Below are 22,757 nucleotides of genomic sequence, written 5' to 3' on the forward strand. Positions count from 1 at the left end.
AAGGTAAGGGATTCACTCTATGACTGGCATAATCGGCCATAGAGGCCTTGACACCCTTGCAAAAATATTCACCGGTGAACCTCATCACTTTTGAATATAGATCTACCATATTGTCTTATACATTGTGTTTTGCAATAAAATACCTTTCATATCATTTAGAAAAAACAAAACATTTTTCAAAAGTCCTGCAGTGGGTTTATACACAATATATGGTAAAGAATTACTGCCAGATTTTGAAAGTACAACTTTTTATGCTGAATAAGTAATACAAAAAAATCATTTTGGATACTTTATTTTTGGTGGGTACTGACATCATTTTTTCTCAATCTTTCATATAAAATAATTCCTCCCTGTCTATTAGGATTTTCAAGGAATGTCAATATCATATACAAAAAATACAACTTTTAATGCTGAAAAATAATACAGAAGGTCATTTTGGTACTTTTATTTTGTTGGTGGATAACTGACAATTTCTGGTAGCAAGACTGGAAATCAATTGCACAATTATAGTTAAGATGATATAGGCAGAGGTATCCTTTTCACTTGCTATGATAGTGTATCCCCGCAACTTGGGTCTCTAAAAAGGTTGCCTTGTAAGCCTTCACTTCTTCCTTTTATGTCTTTAGCCAAAAACAGACATTTCAATACAAGTAGGGACATTCTCCAGTCATACTGAAAAGGTGAAGCAGTGAAGTTACATGCATATTTCTTATTTGATCATTTTGAAATATACATGCAGTACAAAGAAAAATTGATAATAAAACCATGCACATCAAGGATGGACTGTATTTCCTGAAATATATCTATAAAGTTAAAGATCAACATGAAAGACAAACGAATATATGTAATAAGCTAAAATAATGCGGCACCAGACTGTGAGTTCCCTCCACCATTATTTTTTTACTATGTTACCTCCTTCCATTCATTTGTGGTTCATGCAGCATGTTACAAGCTCTATTCATAACAAGAAATGTTTGTTTATGTATTATGCACGAATTTCACGTCTGTACATGTGGGATTGGAGAGTAAATACTGGGACTGGTGTGGAGCTCTAGAACATATCCCCAATTACACAAGTAAATGAATCTACTTTGCAAGGCCTTTTAATGGAAAGTATCCTAAATGCCAAGCAAGGAACAAGACATGAAAATGCTGGTGAGAGGTGTGAATGCATTAATGAAATGCCAGCATCAAGGTGACGAGGTTGGATAATGGTTGTTAGGTGTAGATGTGTTAGTGACACAGAACTGTGTTGAGTGTAGGGGAGTATGTTAATGTATGGGACAGAATTATGATAAGGAAGGAACATGGTATAAGGATGAGGATATTACTGTATATAGGCAGTTTATGGTAGCATAATTAAAATTGGAGTATGAGTAGGACACTTACACTGACTCAGGACCATGTTACTATGGTGTCATTGAAATATGATGGTGCTTAAAAGGGATTATGGTATGACCACAGACGTATGGTGATAAGGTATGATAAAGATATTAAGGAATAATTATGTTGGTGGCAGAAGAGTATGATAATGAATTGAGTGTATATTGTGGGCATAGTGGATTACGGAAAAGTAAAAAAGTTTTGGCGAATGAATTAAGACAATGGGGCATGAATAGGAATGCTTATTCCAATTTATGACCAAGGTAGTAAGTGACAAGGTATTATGGTGATGAGGCTGAAATATGTTAGTCAGTAATGAGTACTACAATGATGTGAAAGCAAGACGAGCCCAGGGGACTGGACATCTCTATCCTTTGCCTATTTAAGGAGTTAGGGTTAGTATCCACAAAATGTTCATGGCTTTATGCAACTGATCCACTCAATGGATTGTGGAATTGAGATAAATATGACAGAAAAGGGGATAGGCAGATTGTGTGGAAGCATGCTGGCGAGTGTGATGGAATTATGAACATTATATAAAATTCTGGGACTGTCAAGTGATCCTGGTGGGGAGATAGAAGTATGCTGGTGACTGAGCTGTAGCTATGATGCTGATTATGAATACTGAGGTGAGGATATCTTGGTGAATGTCATGGATTATACTGTAAGGCGAAACTATAAAAGAAAAAGAGGCTTCACTGAGGAGGCAGGAGTGTGATAGAATTATGATAGTTAAATGATAATATAACTGAACCATTAAGTGATCCTGGTGGGGAGGTGGAAGTATGTTGGTGACTGAGGTGTAGCTACGATGGTGATTAGGAATATTGAGGAGGGAATATCTTGGTAAATGTTGTGGATTATAGACGTAAGGTGAAAATATGCAAAAGAGAAAGGCTGAATTATGTTAGTGAGAGAGCTGGAATTTCTGTGATGAGGTGGGAGTCTGCTGGTATGTAAGGCATACTTTTAGTGTGTAAGGATGCACAATGAATAAAATAATTCAAATTTTTTTGTTAACAAGCTACCAGGTAATTCTATGGTGATGTTACATAGAGCAACATATTCAGAGAAAAATATTACAACCTTGAGACTAAATTTTTAGTTTAAATAATGTATTATCTGTACACTTCTGCAAGCCAAGCAAGCATCACCTCAATACCTATGGTTTAGAAAACAATATACATCTCAAATTAATTACAAAATCTAATCCTACAAGTCTAGAAAAAAAAAGTTATTGCACGATTTATCTTTTGGCTACCAAATATGATTAACCATGCTCATGTCCACTGCAAAAAACAACTAGAGAATGTACAACAGTAAATGAATATACCTGTATTTATGTTAACAAGTCTGCCATCTCCAGAACAGCTGCATAACCCACCTCACTAACATACCATTCCTATGGTTTAAATTCTTATATACTTCAGTCATTTTCTTAAAATCTGCTGAAAGACAGAGCATAACTTCAGCAAAGGGTACTTATGAATGGGAATGATATGTCACAAAGTCCAAATGAAAATGGATCCAACTAAAGCACTTCCCTAGAACAGAAGAGAGGAAAGTGATTGGTTCTAAGGGGTGTGTGATGTTTCCATGGTTGTTTGATTTGTTTGTGGCTGGGGTTGTTAGGGAGGTGAATGTAAGGGTTTTGGAAAGAGGGGGCAAGTATGCAGTCTGTTGTGGATGAGAGAGCTTGGGAAGTGTCAGATGTTGTTTGCTGATGATACAGCGCTGGTGGCTGATTCATGTGAGAAACTGCAGAAGCTGGTGACTGAGTTTGGTAAAGTGTGTGAAAGAAGAAAGCTGATAGTAAATGTGAATGAGAGCAAGGTTATTAGGTACAGTAGGGTTGAGGAACAAGTCAATTGGGAGGTAAGTTTGAATGGAGAAAAACTGGAGGAAGTGAAGTGTTTTAGATATCTGGGAGCGGATTTGGCATCGAATGGAACCATGGAAGCGGAAGGGAATCATAGGGTGGGGGAGGGGGCGAAAGTTCTGGGAGCCTTGAAGAATGTGTGGAAGTCGAGAACATTATTTCAGAAAGCAAAAATGGGTATGTTTGAAGGAATAGTGGTTCTAACAATGTTATATGGTTTCAAGGCATAGGCTATAGATAAAGTTGTGCAGAGGAGGAAGGATGTGCTGGAAATGAGATGTTTGAGGACAATATGTGGTGTGAGGTGGTTTGATCAAGTAAGTAACAATAGGGTAAGAGAGATGTGTGGTAATAAAAAGAGTGTGGTTGAGAGAGCAGAATAGGGTGTTTTGAAATGGCTTGGTCATATGGAGAGAATGAGAGAGGAAAGATTGACAAAGAGGATATATGTGTCAGAGGTGGAGGGAACGAGGAGAAATGGGAGACCAAATTGGAGGTGGAAAGATGGAGTGAAAAAGATTTTGAGTGATCGGGGCCTGAACATGCAGAGGGGTGAAAGGTGTGCAAGGAATAGAGTGAATTGGATCGATGTGGTATACCGGGATCGACGTGCTGTCAACGGATTGACCCAGGGCATGTGAAGTGTCTGGGGTAAACCATGGAAAGTTCTGTGGGGCCTGGATGTGGAAAGGGAGCTGTGGTTTCAGTGCATTTTACATGACAGCTAGAGAATGAGTGTGAATGAATGTGGCCTTTGTTGTCTTTCCTAGCACTACCTCACACACATGTGGGGGAAGGGGGTTTTCATTTCATGTGTGGCGGGGTGGCGACTGGAATGAATAAGTGCAGACAGTATGATTATGTACATGTGTATATATGTATACGTTGAGATGTATAGGTATGTATATGTGTGTGTTTGGATGTGTATGTATATACATGTGTATGTGGGTGGGTTGGGCCATTCTTTCGTCTGTTTTCCTTGCGCTACCTCGCTAATGCGGGAGACAGCAACAAAGTATAATAAAAAAAAATATATAAAAATGGGCATTTATGTGTATGTGGGTGGATGGACCATTCTTTGTCTGTTTCCTGGCGCAACCTCTCTAATGCAGAAAACAGCGATCAAGTATAATAAGTAATATAAATAAAGTCATACGATTTAGGCAGGGATATGCAATGCCAGCAGCATCAAAGCACTCCCAATTGCAGTAATCAATTTACAGAATTAATTCTAAACAAATGCTATTCAACAAACAGAGCAGTGATAACATAATTCACATGAGCAATAACAACTGCACAAACACAAATCATTAGCAGCTTAGTAATCTGATTAACAAAAGCCTGAATGAAAACTGAGCACCACACCGTTATGCAGGTCAAGAACAATCTGGTGATCAGTTAAACAGAAAACCAGTCTGAAATAGTTAACTTATGGTGGCCTATCTGTAACAAATATCTGGCAGACATGTTAACATAAACTTGGCATACCTATGAACAGCAACCTTGCAGACATATGAATAGCAACCTGGCTGGCATGAGAATAATAATGATAATAATAATACAAAAATTTGGTCCTTAAATCTAGTGACTAAAACTCTTATCTGGAATTCATCAGCAGTGCACATACAAAGACAGTTAAAAGTAAATTCCAACTCTGTGTACAATGCAATCATATATGAACATATCATTCAGGTATCAAGATATATATGCCTATGAATAATCAAAACATCATTACCAGAAAAATATAATGTACACAAAATCATGTTGCCTAAATAAGTTGGCCATCTAAAACTGCTTACAGAAATAGCAACATACCAGCAGAGCAGCCTTTTCTATGTCATTATAACTATCAATCATTAACCCTTTTCACTAAAATGCCATTCCTACAGTTCATATTCTTATTCACTTCACAGTCTTTTTTAAAATCTGTTGAAATATTGAGTGCAGAGTTAAGAATGATTGAGAATATGATAAATATGTCACAGAGTCCTTAACAAAATGAGTTCTAAAACACTTCCCTGACCCATGGCATTTTAGGAACACTTGTTTCGTTGATTATATTTCGTTGATCGTTACTCATTTCCCTGTCAAAAGAAAAATCAAACTAACATTCCTTACAAATATTCTAAAAAACAATGCAAAAGAGGGTATTTTATGTTATGGCATCCAGTACAAAAATGGTGATATGCACTTCCACAATTTGAAACAAATTTGCTGAACTATAGATGGTAATCTACTGTACAACAATCATACCTGTTACATTCTCTGAAATATTCCAATAGTTTTAATGGCTGCTGGGTTACATAATTCTTTAAAACTTTCATTACAATATCTCCCTAAATCTAACCTACGATCTCCCTAAATCTAACCTATGTGCTGGTCAGTGATGGCCTAAACAAGGAGGTCAAGGGAAATCTGGCAGGAGCTTTATGCAGATGAAAATGGTATGGTTCACAAAACATGGAAATGCATAAAAGTTTGTTGCTTACACAGCAAGTCTTGATGCTTCTGTGGACAACCTGTAAAAGTTCATCATTAGCAAAATTAAATGTGGAATCTGTACCTATATAATCTCACCACAAGGAAAAAAATATATAAAATGTGTACTATTACTTAATCTGCAAAGCATACCTAAGTTCTAGCAGTACAATAATATGTCGAGTGAAGTTAGAATGCTAAGTTATTAACATACAGTTCAAAGCACAAAACAATATTGGCATAAATCATAAAATCACAGTAACTCGTGGGTTACAATACTAGCTTTTATCAAGTCATTTGGCAAAACAAAGTTCTACAATATATCAATAGCAGCCTAAGGTCAAAACACAGCTATATATCAGTGTTGGTTACTAAAAATTCATGACAGCAACTTGTAGGTAAAGGATGTATCACTGTGAAAATTCAGGTATGTGTAATCATACCAGTCTGTGTGTTGGGTATCAATATCGAGTGTTTTCCCTTTCATGTGTTTTATCAAAATATCTAGTGAAATATCCTCACTCTTGAACAACTGAAATGTATACATTCTGGATTCCGGAATTATTTAGGTTTGAGAAATACAATCAATAAACTGACTACAAATACAGTATTACAGATCAAAAGTCTTTTAGAGAAAACACTACCCATCATAACAGTACTGTATACTATTTTTCACTATCAGTAAGATGTTACCAAACCTAAACTTTACAAATCATGTACACTAATAGTCCATAATAACTAACTTTTTCTCACTATCAGTAAGATGTTACCAACCCTCAAATTTACAAATTATATACATAAATAGTCCATAACTAACTATCTTTTATGGTGAATCCATTTAGCATCAATGGAAAACACAAATACATATAACTGAACTGGTCAGTAAAAAGACAATAAAGTCTAATCTGAGAATATCATAACAGAGAGTACATAATTTCTGTTACGCTTCCTATTGAATGCTTGAAAAATAACATAAATTACTGCCAAAGATGAAAGGTTAGAATCATTTATGAAATTATGGAGAATCACTGGTATTCCTTCAAATCCATAGCATAGCAAACTACCACAGTTGTTTATCCATGAGGGCAAAAACTCTGAGGTTCATACAATAGAATCAGCTGAAATTGTTAAAATAATTTATCTAAAATCTTATCCTCACTAAGAGTAACTCGTTGCTATTTCTGGAATGCATGAAGCATTTATTATCCAAAAGTATAAAAAACGAGTGAATCTTTAGGACATTAAAATCTTACGCTTTACACCACCTGTCAGCTCTCAAGGTTATTACACATGTGCAGGTATGGTCATCATTTGGTCACTGATCTTGACTAATGTTGAAAAACAATGAAAAATGTTTCTTCAAAATTTATACTAAACATCTCAAGAAATCTGGAAAAAAACAATTCTCAAAACTGCACATCATTTAACGTTCCCAAATATATAATTTCAGACAGATTTCTTTCTAAATTAATGTTTTTTAATATCTGTTTAGTTTTCCTAGCTTAGCAAGGTAGCTTCAGGAATAGATGACTGTGCAAAATGATCCACTTTCTACATGCTTTCACTCATACAGGTGAAACACAATAAAAACTAGAAAACTGCAAGCATTTTGTTCTAAACAATAGAGAATGCCTAAATCCACTGTTCTAAATCAGACCTGATTAGTACAATTCCTAATACAGCTTGTGTTACCTCAATTCTAAAAATATAATACATATTACTCATTTGCAAACCTTTAAGGTTTTTCATTTTCATCTATTCTCCATCAATATCTAAGATAAATTATTTTCAGGAGTAACAGAACTTCTTGACAAGCACTCCTACTAGCATGCCTATGTGGCCCTTGCATCAGCCAGTACCAGAGTAAGAGTCATATATCAGGAGGCCTGAACTATTTGAATAATTTCACTGAAAAGGTTCTTTGGGTTTCTTCATGCCAAGCACAGAGCATACTTACATTGAAAAGTTAACTAGGCGGGCCTTGAAACCAAAAGCCAGTACATATTCAAGCTCCAGGGATTTTGGGAGGCATGAAGCAGAGTGAAGAAATGACTAAACCATGCAAGAATGAATGATCTAGAACATAAATTTCTTTTTGTTTCTTACATTAGGTTTTTATTTCAATCTTGTCACAGTACAGCTGTGTGCCACGTTATGAATGTGAAAAGATGTCTCATAAGCCACAAATACTTTCGCCATTTTACAACATGAAATCATAGCTGCAGAGAAAAGAAATCATTATAGTCACCTTTTTACAATATAAAATCATAGCTGCAGTAAGAAATGAAAAAAATACAATCAACTTTTTACAACATAAAATCATAGCTGCAGTTTGAAAAGAAATTAACATAAGGGTATTCAGAAGTCCAAATGCCATGCAAATGTAAAGCACCAATCAACTCTGAAAAATAAATATCAAAGGGATCACTTCAGCACCAAAGGGAGAAAAGTCTCCATTATATTGCAAGTCACCCACCATAGAAAAAATACTAAGTCAAAATTCCTGGCACTAATCAGGTATGAATTCTCTTAAAATGATACACACTGATAAAAGGATACATAAACATGCAAATACAGAACAGTTTGGAAAATGGAACATATGCAGATAATTTCACAAAAATAGGATATATCTTAAATACAAACTGTGAAGGAATAGGCCATTTCCCTAACCCAATGAACTTAACTTCCAAAAGAACTAGAAAAAACAAAAAATAAATATATGACTAATATCCTTTACACAGTTTCTCATCCTCTGTGATATGTAAGCTTCTAAACAACGAGGAATACCTGTATCTATGGTCTATGATGTGAGAGAGAACAACCTAACGTATAAATATCAAGGGGATCACTTCAGCACCAAAAGGGAGAAAAGTCTCCTTTATATTGCAAGTCATTCATCATAGAAAAAATACAGAGTCAAAATTCCTGGCAATGATCAGGTATGAATTCTCTTAAAATGATACATACTGATAAAAGGATATATAAACATGCAAATACAGAACAGTTTAGAAACTGGAACATATGCAGATAATTTCAAAAAATATAGGATATATCTTAAATACAAACTGTGAAGGAATAGACCATTTCCCAAACCCACTGAACTTGACTTCCAAAAAACTACAAAAAAACATAATAAATTTTTGTCTAATATCCTTTATGTAGGTTTTCATTCTCTGTGATATGTAAAGCTTCTAAACATGGAGGAATACCTGTATCTATGGTCTTGGTCTATGATGTGAAAGAGAACAACCCAATACATACAACAAATAACTGCCAACAACAGAGTTTTGTGGATACTTTTTGACATATTACAAGAGGAGAAACAAATTCTTGGCAACTATTTATGATCACTGCATATAAAAATAGATGCTTAGAAATGGAATAGATAAAATTAACCTGCCAAAAGTTGACAAAGGAATAACCTAATCCATACAAATCAGCTACCTCTAAAACTGCACGTTTACAGTGTTGCTTAAGCGCCGACAACACCTTTTTGAAGCATTTTTGGAAGCCTACCTGTCTCTTCCGCTTCAGAAAGATACTGTCAGGAGTAAACAATGGCCTCCTTTGCACACATCACTTACAAGTAATGTCCTAAAACAAGCCATAGTCAAGACCCACAGCATACTCAATGGTTTACCCTAATTGCTTCATATACTATGGTTTAAACCATTGAAAGCATTTTGTTCCTTACTAAGTAATCTGGTTTAAACCACTGAAAACATTTTGGTCCTTACTAAGTAACAGTTCTCCAACTGATTCTACCCCAAAAACCTCCTCTCTCCATCTCTTCCTTAGTCTCCTTCTTTCCCAACTTCTGACACAGGTATTAAGTCGATCTCTCATCAATTATCCTTCCATATGTCTAAACTATTTCAGCATATCCTGGCTGGCCCTTTCAATCAGACTATGCCCATTACCAAATGTCTCTCTAAAAACATCCCACTTCATCCCAAATGTTCTTTTCAGGTACATAATTTGCAGCACTTCCACCCTCTTCCTTTCTTTTGCATTGAAAACCTATCAACTTGCATCCAATTAAAAATGCTAGGGCTTTAACTTCTTCAAACACATCCATCCATCTTTGTTCCCTGGAACTACTAAGTCTATAATAATCATCCCTAGACAGGAGGCTGTAAGCTAGAGGTAGCCCTAATCAAATGAATTCAAAATACAAAAATTCATAGGAAAATCAAATTTTAACAGAAAAGGATAAGCCAGATCACTTCTTTCTAACAAAAGAGAGACAAGAAAAGTTTAAACTACATACAGGGAAAAGAAACAAGAGGTGATGTGCAACTACCCCATTTTGGATATCAAAAAACTCTACAAAAAAGTGGAAGAAATGTGACGTGTTGGGCCCATGAACCTACAAAACAAGAGGAGAAAACTTGATGACATGTGAAGCACTTATCCTGTCCTGACTGGACCACTGTTGTCTCAATGCTGTCATATGCAAAAAATTGTTCTCATATGCAAAAAATTTGATTCATGAAAAAGTTCATACGTAGGTCACACTTAATCATTCAAATGCCAAAACTTATAACCACTCATAGTTAATATAATGAAGGACAGACACAAGATATGAAACATAACATACACATGAAATACAAAAACACATCCTAAATGCCAAAACAATACCATATTGTTACAAGCAAATGGAAAGATCAAGTAGAATAATTCCAAAGAAAATCTGGGGTATCACAAGCAAAATAGAAAAACAGCATTAAAATCAAAGGCCCAAGGTCAACCAATTCAAATAACAGATATGTGAACCGGCCTTTGGAAACTTTTGAGAAACACCCATTTAAATTGTTACATTGTGTATGTGACCAGTCAGGCTCATGTGGCTATACACCCTTGTAAACTATGGCTACCAACAGCTGGACCCAACAATGATGCCAGAGGGGAACTTTGTTTTTAAGACCAGCATATAGTAAATGGGAAATGTCTGGCACGGGATGGAGTATAAGATGGACCTTCCAAAGTTTTTATGCATATCTGAATGGTATCAGGGCTTTCCTGACTGACAACTGGTTTCAAGACCTAGCTTAGTTTAAGGAACAGGGGCACAAGTCTAAAGAGATTTTTACTGGCATGTAAAAAGTAAAAGCTAGTAGTAAAATTACTGAAAACATATACAATAATTTCACTTTACTCTTGTTACTTAAGCAAAGCTTATATAAGGGGAACAAATTCATGCTAGCAAGATTAAAGCATGAGGAAAAGCAAATTCGCTTTTTTCATATACAAATTTCCAAATAACCTATCTCTGTATCTGTGACAGTAGTATGACACATTATGATCTCTTTATGATATAATTCTAAGTCTAATTGTAATTTTCAGTGAGAAATCTTTACTTTGGTACTTGTCAATGTGCATGTCACTATATTTGTAACGGCTTCTACATACATACAATGGTTCCTTATACTTGTACATATCAAATGTGCATCCAAGTGTTCATGTACACACTGAGTGAATATACACATACATAAATATTAGCGCATTTGTAAATATATATATATATATATATATACATGTTCATCTGTACATATAAAACATGTATAAATATTCTTATTTTGAGGAATATATGTACATTTATGCTTGTAGGTAGGTAGGTGGAGGTTGGGTGTGTGCTGATTTATGTACAAATGTCACTTAACTGTGTTTGAAGATTATCCCTTTGCATAATGCCAACCAGCCTTTCTCTCTTAATGGCAAGGATAAGGGATTGAAAGTCTTTCTGGAATGTTTAAAATGAATAAGACACAAAATACCTGAAACACACAAATATTCAAAATTCCCTACAGTATAAGCAACCAGTGATGGGAGCTTAGCTGGCAGTGAGTGATCATAAAAGTTATCAAATCTGGGAAAATTTGATAACTTACTTTTGGATCCTTCACACAAATTTTCATGTCAGTACTCCAAGGTACATCCATGCCAAGTTTCTCACCCATCTGATTGACAATTTTCAGTCAAAAGATGATGAGAAACAAGATCAACACTTTTGCTACAGTAACAGCTCTCAGCCAGTTGACGTAATGAAATAAATACTGTTTTTTCTCTCAAAACTGGTTGTTTTACATATAAGTAGAAGAGTTGTGCCTTATTTTTCGTTGTACTTTATTTGACATAGAAGGCACTTAAGCTGCATGAACAATAAAGACTGCATTAAAATCTAATACTGCTTACTCCTCATATCACCTGTCTCATCAGTGAGGATGATGAGAAGTGAATGCAGGCAGTGTTTCTCCAATACAGTATATAAAAATATGGTAATACATTTCTTCTTTTGATAATTGAGGATGAAAAGTGATAAATCTGAACAACAAACCTTATCAAAATGTGCACATATACATTCAATGACACTTTTTACAGTGCACATGGCTGGCATGTACAACTATCATTATTTTCCATTAGGAATGTATGACATGAGGGAATGCATTACAGAAAATGATGAAACCTTTTTCTTCTCTCAGTGCACCAGAATCTTTTTTTTCTCTTGTTATGAAGTATAACAAGATTTGTGTAATGTGAAAAGTCTGCTGTGTGTACATCACTATTTTTCCCAATCAAAAGTGAAGTTATATATAAATTGAAGTAATTCTATTCATTCAGGAATTCTTATTAGGTACTGATGTACAACCATATCTCAGTGATTAACACAATGGACTACAGCACACTGCAACAACAATGTATTTCACAAGACAGTGTACATGCTGGATAAAATCAACCATCTTAGTAGATACATAAAAAATCATTACAAATGTTATGTAAGTTATCACAAACAAGCTGCTCAAAAAGGCACAGCATGTATTATAAAATCACTGGAGTCGAGACACCATCAAATTAACAGTGTTTGATGTTTTGCTGAGGATAGACTTTGCAGTAAGTAGGTCAGCAGAACGCAAGTCAGCACCATCAACTTGTAAAATTTTGTCCCCAATCTTGAGAGCAGAAGATGCAGCACCTCCATCTGCAACACTTGTCACATATATGCTCTGTGAAGAAAAATGAAATCTTAATGAAGTCAAAAGATGACACACTCAGCATATGAATATCAGCCTCAATACATGAGATATCTAGTCACAGATTTGCTAAGCTGGAATCCTGGTTGACACTTCAGTTCTTTCAAACTAGAACCAAACTTGGATTCTATTCTTCACAAATGGTTAAGAGAAGCCCTTTACATCACCCACTTTAACAAGGCAACAGGCTTTAAGTTAGTCTAATGTTTTAACATCACAGAGACTGATTTTCTGTACTCAAAAGAAAATAAAGAATACTAAGTCAACTCTTCCTGGACATTTGAAGAAACCTTAGTCTTATGGAATGAAGAAACAGAGCATTTCTCTATCATCATTTTCTCCCCTGAGCTCATACAGCATATCAATAACAACTTGGAAAGGTATACTATGAATTTAATACTATTGCAGCAGGAAATTTCTGCTGTGGAGAAAAACACGGCACTGGTCCTTTAGTACTGGACAAACAAGACTGAATTTGACAAGCAGCTCACATCACTGGGACAAGACTGTGGGAAAAGAGAGCATTCATTGTTGAAAAAAAAAAAAAAAAGACAAGCTATGCAGGAACAATGGGAAGTATTCAAGGAAGAACTGTTTACATGTGCAAGAGAAGTGTGTAGCATACAGAACATGGGATTTGGAATGATGAGAAAGGGTTGTTGGTGGGATGACAAAGTTGTTTGTGAAATAGAGAAAAAAACCATAGGTGTAAGGGCATTATCTGCAGGGAGGAAGTGCACATAACTGGAAGAGGTATAAGAGAAAGTGGCTGGAGATCAAGAGGAAGGTGCAGGTGGTGAAAAAGAAGGCTTGTTGGAGTTGGAGTGAGTAAGAATTAAGAAATTTTACAAAGGATACGAAAATGTTTTGGAGGGAAGTTAATAGTGAGAAAAACAAAAAATTGGTTTAAGGGACAAATTGGGGAAGTGATAACAAGCAGAAATGAGGTAAAGAGGCTTAAGAGCAAGTATCTCAAGGGATTGCTAAACATGTTCTATGTCAGGGAGGCAATTGTGGGATGTTTTGGCCAAATGTGGAGGTATGTGAACTGAGAGATCCAGGCACAGAAGGCTGGTGAAAACAGAAGTGGTGAAAGCCTTGCACAAGATGAAGTGAGGCAAAGTGGGTGAAGTGCATGCAACTGCTATTGGATTTCTTAAGAATGGGGTGACTGCATTGTTGATTGTTTAGTTAGGATTTTCAATGCATGTATAGCTCATGATAAGATGCTTGAGAACTGGAAGAATGCCTTGATAGTAACTTTATATAAATGCAAGGGGAGAAAAGTTAATGTACAAATTACAGAGGTATAAGTTTAATGGGTGTAGCTACTAAGTTGTATGGAAGAGTGGTGATTAACAAGATGATGGCATGTGCAGAGCTTCATATCGAAGGGGTACAAGGAGAGGTAAAGGATATATGGATCAGGTTTTTGCTTTGAAGAATGTGTGCAAGAAATACTTGAAAAATGGAAGAACTTTAATGTGGCATTTTTGAATGAGGAGAAAGGATGTGACAAGGTTGATAGAGATACTCAGTGGAAAGTGTTATGAATATATGGTGTGGGGGGGACAGCTGATAATGACATTGGAATTTTAACAAAATAGTAAGAAGTGTATCCAAGTATGAAGAGAGGATGGTACTTGGTTCTAGGTTTAGGTGGACCTTCAGCTGGGGTGTGTGATGTCATGATGACTATTCCACTAATTTATGGCTGAGGTGGCAAGGAAGGTTGCTGTTTGCTATTACAGAAAGCTAGAGGCATACTTGAGTGATAAACTGCAGAAGCTGGTGTCTGAGTTTGGAAGTGTGTGTGAAAGAAGCAATTTGAGAATAAATGTGAATAAAAGAAAGGTTATTCGGTACAGCAGTGGAGAGAGACAGGTTAGCTGGACTGAGTTTGAATGGAGAGAACCTGGAGGAAGTGGAGAACTAAAGATTGGACAGTAGTGAAAGGAACCATGGAAGCTGAAGTGAGGTAAAGGGTGAGTGAATGGTCTAAGGTCCCTGGTGCATTGAGGAGTGTTTGGAAGAGGAGGACATTATCAATGAGAGAAAATGGGCATGTATGATGGTATAATAGTTCCATCAGTGTTGTATGAATGTGAGGTGTTTGCTCTAAATAAGAAAGCATGGAAAAGGGTTTATAAGCTAGAAATGAAATATTCTTTTTTTTATACTTTGTCGTTGTCTCCTGCGTTATATTCTTAATATCTTCCACAGAGCATCTCTACCAACTCTATCATATGCCTTCTCCAGATCCATAAATGCTACATACAAATCCATTTGCTTTTCTAAGTATTTCTCACATACATTTTTCAAAGCAAACACCTGATCCACACATCCTCTACCACTTCTGAAACCACACTGCTCTTCCCCAATCTGATGCTCTGTACATGCCTTCACCCTCTCAATCAATACTCTCCCATATAATTTCCCAGGAATACTCAACAAACTTATACCACAGTAATTTGAGCACTCACCTTTATCCCATTTGCCTTTGTACATTGGCACTATGCATGCATTCTGCCAATCCTCAGGCACCTCACCATGAGTCATACATACATCAAATATCCTTACCAACCAGTCAACAACACAGTTACCCCCTTTTTTAATAAATTCCACTGCAATACCATCCAAACCCACTGCCTTGCCAGCTTTCATCTTCCGCAAAGCTTTTACTACCTCTTCTCTGTTTACCAGATCATTCTTCCAAACCCTCTCACTTCGCACACTACTTCCACCAAAACACCCTATATCTGCCACTCTATCATCTAACACATTCAACAAACCTTCAAAATACTCACTCATCCCCTTCTCACATCACCACTACTTGTTATCACCTCCCCATTAGCCCCTTTCACCGATGTTCCCATTTGTTCTCTTGACTTACGCACTTTAATTTTTAATTTACCTCCTTCCAAAACATCTTTTTATTCTCCCTAAAATCTAATGATACTCTCTCACCCCAACTCTCATTTGCCCTCTTTTTCACCTCTTGCACCTTTCTCTTGACTTCCTGCCTCTTTCTCTTATACATCTCCCAGTCATTTGCACTATTTCCCTGCAAATATCGTCCAAATACCTCTCTCTTCTCTTTCACATATAATCTTCCTTCTTCATCCCACCACTCACTACCCTTTCTAATCTGCCCACCTCCCACACTTCTCATCCCACAAGCATCTTTTGTGCAAGCCATCACTGCTTCCATAAATACATCCCATTCCTCCCCCACTCCCCTTATGTCCTTTTCCTCTACAAATCTTCACCTTCGCCTCCACAAGATAATGATCAGACATCCCTCCAGTTGCTCCTCTCAGCACATTAAAATCCAAAAGTCTCTTGCGCGCCTATCAATTAACACATAATCCAATAACGCTCTCTGGCCATCTCTCCTACTTACATACGTATACTTATGTATGTCTCTCTTCTTAAACCAGGTATTCCCAATCACCAGTCCTTTTTCAGCACACAAATCTACAAGCTCTTCACCATTTCCATTTACAACACTGAACACCCCATGTACAACAATTATTACCTCAACTGCCACATTATTCACCACTGCATTCAAATCACCCATCACTGTAACCCAGTCTCGTGCATCAAAACTACTAACACACTCACTCAGCTGCTCCCAAAACACTTGCTTCTCCTAATCTTTCTTCTCATGCCCAGGTGCATATGCACCAATAATCACCCATCTCTCTCCATCCACTTTCAGTTTAACCCATATCAATCTAGATTTACTTTCTTACACTCTATCACATACTCCTACCATTCCAGTTTCTGGAGTAGTGCTGCTGCTTCCCTTGCTCTTGTCCTCTCACCAACCCCTGACTTTACTTCCAAAACATTCCCAAACCACTCTTCCCCTTTACCCTTAAGCTTCATTTCACTCAAAGCAAAAACATACAGGTTCCTTTCCTCAAACACACTACCTATCTCTCCTTTTTCTTATCTTGGTTACATCCATACACATTTAGACACCCCAATCTGAGCCTTCGAGGAGGATGAGCACTCCCCAGGTGACTCCTTCTTCTGTTTCCCCTTTTAGAAAGGTAAGATACAAGGAGGGGAGGGTTTCTAACTCCCCGCTCCCGTCCTCTTTAGTTGCCTTCTACGACACGTGAGGATTGCGTGGGAAGTTTTCTTTCTCCCCTATCCCCAGGGATAATGAAATATATGAGGACTATATGTGGTGTGAGGATGGAATAAAAAGAGTGAGATATGATAAGGTAAGAAAGAGGTGTAGAACAGCTTTCCTTCATAGAAGTTGCTATTTTTTTCCCAACAATTTCATGTGCATTGTATTACAACTTTTTAAATGAAGCACGAATTATCTACAGCTATTTATTTCATAACTCCTTCTAGTCATTACAGGAGGCATCACGACACATTCCCAGTTATGTAATTTTTAGCAACTGGATGCATTAGTTACTGTTTAATTATATATCTTTTACAGTAAAGTTGATAATACAAATAAACAAAGCACAAGCTGAAAATCTTTCAATGGGTGATTTGCATAACAATACATTACACTCAAATCAATATAATTCCTTCCTTACAAACAAATTCTTTTATTTGTTCATTTATCATACTTTGCTGCTGTCTCCCGTGTTAGCAAGGTAGCACAAGGAAACACACAAAAAAATGGCCCAACTCACCCACATACACATGCATATGCATACATGTCCACACACGCACATACATACCTATACATCTAAACATATGCATATATATACACATACAGACATATACATAATTCATACTGTCTGCCCTTATTCATTCCCGTCGCCACCCCACCACACATGAAATGACAACCCCCTCACCCCACATGTGTGCGAGGTAGCGTTAGGAAAAGACAACAAAGGCCACATTCGTTCACACTCAGTCTCTAGCTGTCATGTATAATGCACCGAAAACACAGCTCCCTTTCCACATCCAGGCCCCAAACAACTTTCCATGGTTTACCCCAGATGCTTCACATGCCCTGTTTCAATCCACTGACAGCACGTCGACCCCGGTATACCACATTGTTCCAATTCACTCTATTCCTTGCACACCTTTCACCTTCCTGCATGTTCAGGCCCCGATCACTCAAAATCTTTTTCACTCCATCTTTCCACCTCCAATTTGGTCTCCCACTTCTCCTCGTTCCCTCACCTCTGACACATATATCCTCTTGGTCAATCTTTCTTCACTCATTCTCTCGTTGTGACCAAACCATTTCAAAACACCCTCTTCTGCTCTCTCAACCACACTCTTTTTATTACTACACATCCTCTTACCCTTTCATTACTTACTCGATCAAACCACCTCACACTACATATTGTCCTCAAACATCTAATTTCCAGCACATCCACCCTCCTCCGCACAAATCTATCTATAGCCCACGCCTCGCAACCATATCAAATTGTCGGAACCACTATTCCTTCAAACTTACCCATTTTTGCTTTCCAAGATAACATTCTCAACTTTCACACATTTTTCAACGCTCCCAGAACTTTCGCCCCCTCCCCCACCCTATGATTCACTTCCGCTGCCAAATCCACTTCCAGATATCTAAAACACTTCACTTCCTCCAGTTTCTCTCCATTCAAACTTACCTCCCAATTGACGTGTCCCTCAACCCTACTGTACCTAATAACCTTGCTCTTATTCACATCTACTTTCAGCTTTCTTCTTTCACACACTTTACCAAACTCAGTCACCAGCTTCTGCAGTTTCTCACATGAATCAGCCACCAGCGCTGTATCATCAGCGAACAACAACTGACTCACTTCCCAAGCTCTCTCTTCCACAACAGACTGCATACTTGCCTCTCTTTCCAAAACTCTTCCATTCACCTCCCTAACAACCCCATCCATAAACAAATTAAACAACCATGGAGACATCACACATCTCTGCCACAAACCTACATTCAATGAGAACCAATCACTTTCCTCTCTTCCTACACGTACACATGCCTTACATCCTCGATAAAAACTTTTCACTGCTTCTAACAACTTGCCTCTTACACCATATATTCTTAATACCTTCCACAGAGCATCTCTATCAACTCTATCATATGCCTCCTCCAGATCCATAAATGCTACATACAAATCCATTTGCTTTTCTAAGTATTTCTCACATACATTCTTCAAAGCAAACACCTGATCCACACATCCTCTACCACTTCAGAAACCACACTGCTCTTCCCCAATCTGATGCTCTGTACATGCCTTCACCCTCTCAATCAATACCCTTGGGAAGGAGACTTGTGTGAGGAAGTACCAGGAAAGACTGAATACAGAATGGAAGAAGGTGAGAACAAAGGAGGTAAGGGGAGTAGGGGAGGAATGGGATGTATTTTGGGAAGCAGTGATGGCTTGCGTAAATGATGCCTTTGGCATGAGAAGCGTGGGAGGTGGGCAGATTAGAAAGGGTAGTGAGTGGTGGGATGAAGAAGAAAGACTATTAGTGAAAGAGAAGAGAGAGGCATTTGGATGATTTTTGCAGGGAAATAATGCAAATGAGTGGGAGATGTATAAAAGAAAGAGGCAGGAGGTCAAGAGAAAGGTGCAAGGGGTGAAAAAGCGGGCAAATGAGAGTTGGGGTGAGAGAGTATCATTAAATTTTAGGGAGATGTTCTGGAAGGAGGTAAATAAAGTGCGCAAGGCAAGGGAACAAATGGGAACTTCAGTGAAGGGGGCTAATAGGGAGGTGATAACAAGTAGTGGTGATGTGAGAAGGAGATGGAGTGAGTATTTTGAAGGTTTGTTGAATGTGTTTGATGACAGAGTGGCAGATATAGGGTGTTTTGGTTGAGATGGTGTGCAAAGTGAGAGGGTTGGGGAAAATTATTTGGTAAACAGAGAAGAGATAGTAAAAGCTTTGCAGAAGATGAAAGCCGGCAAGGCAGCGGGTTTGGATGGAATTGCAGTGGAATTTATCAAAAAAGCGGGTGACTGTATTGTTGACTAGTTGGTAAGGTTATTTAATGTATGTATGATTCATGGTGAGGTGCCTGAGGATTGGCGGAATGCTTGCATAGTGCCAGTGTACAAAGGCAAACGGGATAAGAGTGAGTGCTCAAATTACAGAGGTATAAGTTTGTTGAGTATTCCTGGTAAATTATATGGGAGGGTATTGATTGACAGGGTGAAGGCATGTACAGAGCATCAGATTGGGGAAGAGCAGTGTGGTTTCAGAAGTGGTAGAGGATGTGTGGATCAGGTATTTGCTTTGAAGAATGTATGTGAGAAATACTTAGAAAAGCAAATGGATTTGTATGTAGCATTTATGGATCTGGAGATGGCATATGATAGAGTTGATAGAGATGCTCTGTGGAAGGTATTAAGAATATATGGTGTGGGAGGCAAGTTGTTAGAAGCAGTGAAAAGTTTTTATCGAGGATGTAAGGCATGTGTACGTGTAGGAAGAGAGGAAAGTGATTGGTTCTCAGTGAATGTAGGTTTGTGGCAGGGATGTGTGATGTCTCCATGGTTGTTTAATTTGTTTATGGATGGGGTTGTTAGGGAGGTGAATGCAAGAGTTTTGGAAAGAGGGGCAAGTATGAAGTCTGTTGTGGATGAGAGAGCTTGGGAAGTGAGTCAGTTGTTGTTCGCTGATGATACAGCGCTGGTGGCTGATTCATGTGAGAAACTGCAGAAGCTGGTGACTGAGTTTGGTAAAGTGTGTGAAAGAAGAAAGTTAAGAGTAAATGTGAATAAGAGCAAGGTTATTAGGTACAGTAGGGTCGAGGGTCAAGCCAATTGGGAGGTAAGTTTGAATGGAGAAAAACTGGAGGAAGTAAAGTGTTTTAGATATCTGGGAGTGGATCTGGCAGCAGATAGAACCAAGGAAGCGGAAGTGAATCATAGGGTGGGGGAGGGGGCAAAAATCCTGGGAGCCTTGAAGAATGTGTGGGAGTCGAGAACATTATCTCGGAAAGCAAAAATGGGTATGTTTGAAGGAATAGTGGTTCTAACAATGTTGTATGGTTGCGAGGCGTGGGCTATGGATAGAGTTGTGCACAGGAGGGTGGATGTGCTGGAAATGAGATGTTTGAGGACAATGTGTGGTGTGAGGTGGTTTGATCGAGTAAGTAATGTAAGGGTAAGAGAGATGTGTGGAAATAAAAAGAGCGTGGTTGAGAGAGCAGAAGAGGGTGTTTTGAAATGGTTTGGGCACATGGAGAGAATGAGTGAGGAAAGATTGACCAAGAGGATATATGTGTCGGAGGTGGAGGGAACGAGGAGAAGTGGGAGACCAAATTGGAGGTGGAAAGATGGAGTGAAAAAGATTTTGTGTGATCGGGGCCTGAACATGCAGGAGGGTGAAAGGAGGGCAAGGAATAGAGTGAATTGGATCGATGTGGTATACATCATGTGAGAAAAACTTGTGAGTAGACACTGCTGTCTCTGACCTGTCATCAAAATCCTATATTATGAAAATAGTTAAGGAGATGAACTGTCTGCTGCTAAGTATTTGAACAGGATTCACGTATATGATAAGTTAACATTAAAGCAGTTCATATCCAACATTTGGACAAAACTAGACTACACTTCTCAAGTTCGGTCACCCTAGTTAAGGAATGAAGAACTATTAGAGAATGTTCTGAGGAAGGCAACACAGATGGTACCAGAACTACGAGACCTAAGTTACAAGGAAAGGCTGGAGGCCTTAAATATATCCACCATGGATTAAAACCTTTAAGCTTTTAAACTGCAAATGTGAAGAGCATGTGGAAGTTTAAAAAGATCTATGATAGCAGAGAGAGTTCAAATGATAAGCCAATACAGCCCCATGTGTAAACCTTCCTCCTCATACAAGACAAAAAGGTAATTACACCATTAAACCTCAGCTGGATAGTACAATATTCTGGCAGTACACTTTCCCAATTATTGGCAGTTTATCAGGTCAGCCACATATCTGGCAGCTCAACCTGCCAAGGTATGTTACAGAGTCTCCTAGACACTTACCTCATTAGCTACACAACCTCACTTATCAATCAAATCATGCAACATATCTGATCACCTATCCTAAAGGGTCCTCCTGTGGGCCAAACATGTGCATTCATACTACTAATGACAGTTTTTGCTTACCTTATCCTCTGGATCAGTGAGCGACTGGCCAATGGTAAAGCCCAAATCTGGGTTCTTCTCTATCACTACTGGGAACTGTGGGGATAAACATTCCTTTTACTACACTGTACAAGTACATATAATCTGCAGTACCACACTAATGTAAAGTAAAAGAAATAATGCATAGAGACAAACAAGAAAAATGTTAGAGAAAATGAACACAATATAGGATGTTACAAATTGACACAAAGGGAGCAAATATGAAGAGTGCTAACCAAGAAGTCAAAGAGTTGTACTTATCAATGCAACACCATATTCGTAGATATTCATGTATAATCAATTCAATCAAAATATATACCATCAAGTGAAAAATGTTGGGTTTCAGTATGAAAAACCAGCTCTCTACTTGAGGTGGAGCCTGATGAGCATCAAAAGGATATGGCTTGTTTATATAGGGTATAATCCACCACTTCATCCCCATTTTTTTCTTTTCTTTTTTAAATGTTAGCTGAGATGACACAGGCAACTGAAGCCCTGATCAAAGCCACGTCATTAACACCATATATATAACTCAGCCTGAGCCAGGTAACCATTTTATTGGCCAACTCCTAAGGGGTAGATGAACAGCTGAGTTGACTGTGGACCAACTGCTGTAACCAGGATTCAAACTTATGGGTGACCTGTGAATGTGGTGTAACTACTAGAATCTGCCTTCTTTTTATCAATATCATACCTATAAGGCCAAATAACATTCATTCATGGAACCCAAACAACCATACAACAACTTAATTAGTCCTATAATGTTACTGGTTCATGTGGCACATCCTGGACACCAACTCACTAAACATACAAGCTATTGGAGGCTATGCTTCTGACCTGTTACTATCAGGAATATATATTTTTTAAGAACACGAGGAAAAG

The 22,757-nt window shown here is 37.7% G+C and overlaps 1 protein-coding gene across 1 annotated transcript in view; it reads right to left on the reverse strand.

Annotated features, from left to right (window-relative positions):
• Positions 1-276: 276 nt before the first annotated feature.
• The window catches only part of LOC139745988 (uncharacterized), a 134,986-nt gene continuing 112,505 nt past the window's right edge, over positions 277-22,757 (reverse strand). The window contains exons 17-18 of the mRNA XM_071656750.1: positions 21,858-21,932; positions 277-12,744 (exon numbers count right to left, since the gene is read on the reverse strand). Coding sequence (XP_071512851.1) covers positions 12,568-12,744; positions 21,858-21,932 — 252 coding nt within the window. The 3' untranslated portion in view covers positions 277-12,567. The remainder of the gene's footprint in view (positions 12,745-21,857; positions 21,933-22,757) is intronic.

This window comes from Panulirus ornatus, chromosome 63, assembly GCF_036320965.1.
Source record: "Panulirus ornatus isolate Po-2019 chromosome 63, ASM3632096v1, whole genome shotgun sequence".
Taxonomy (NCBI): Eukaryota; Metazoa; Arthropoda; class Malacostraca; order Decapoda; family Palinuridae; genus Panulirus; species Panulirus ornatus.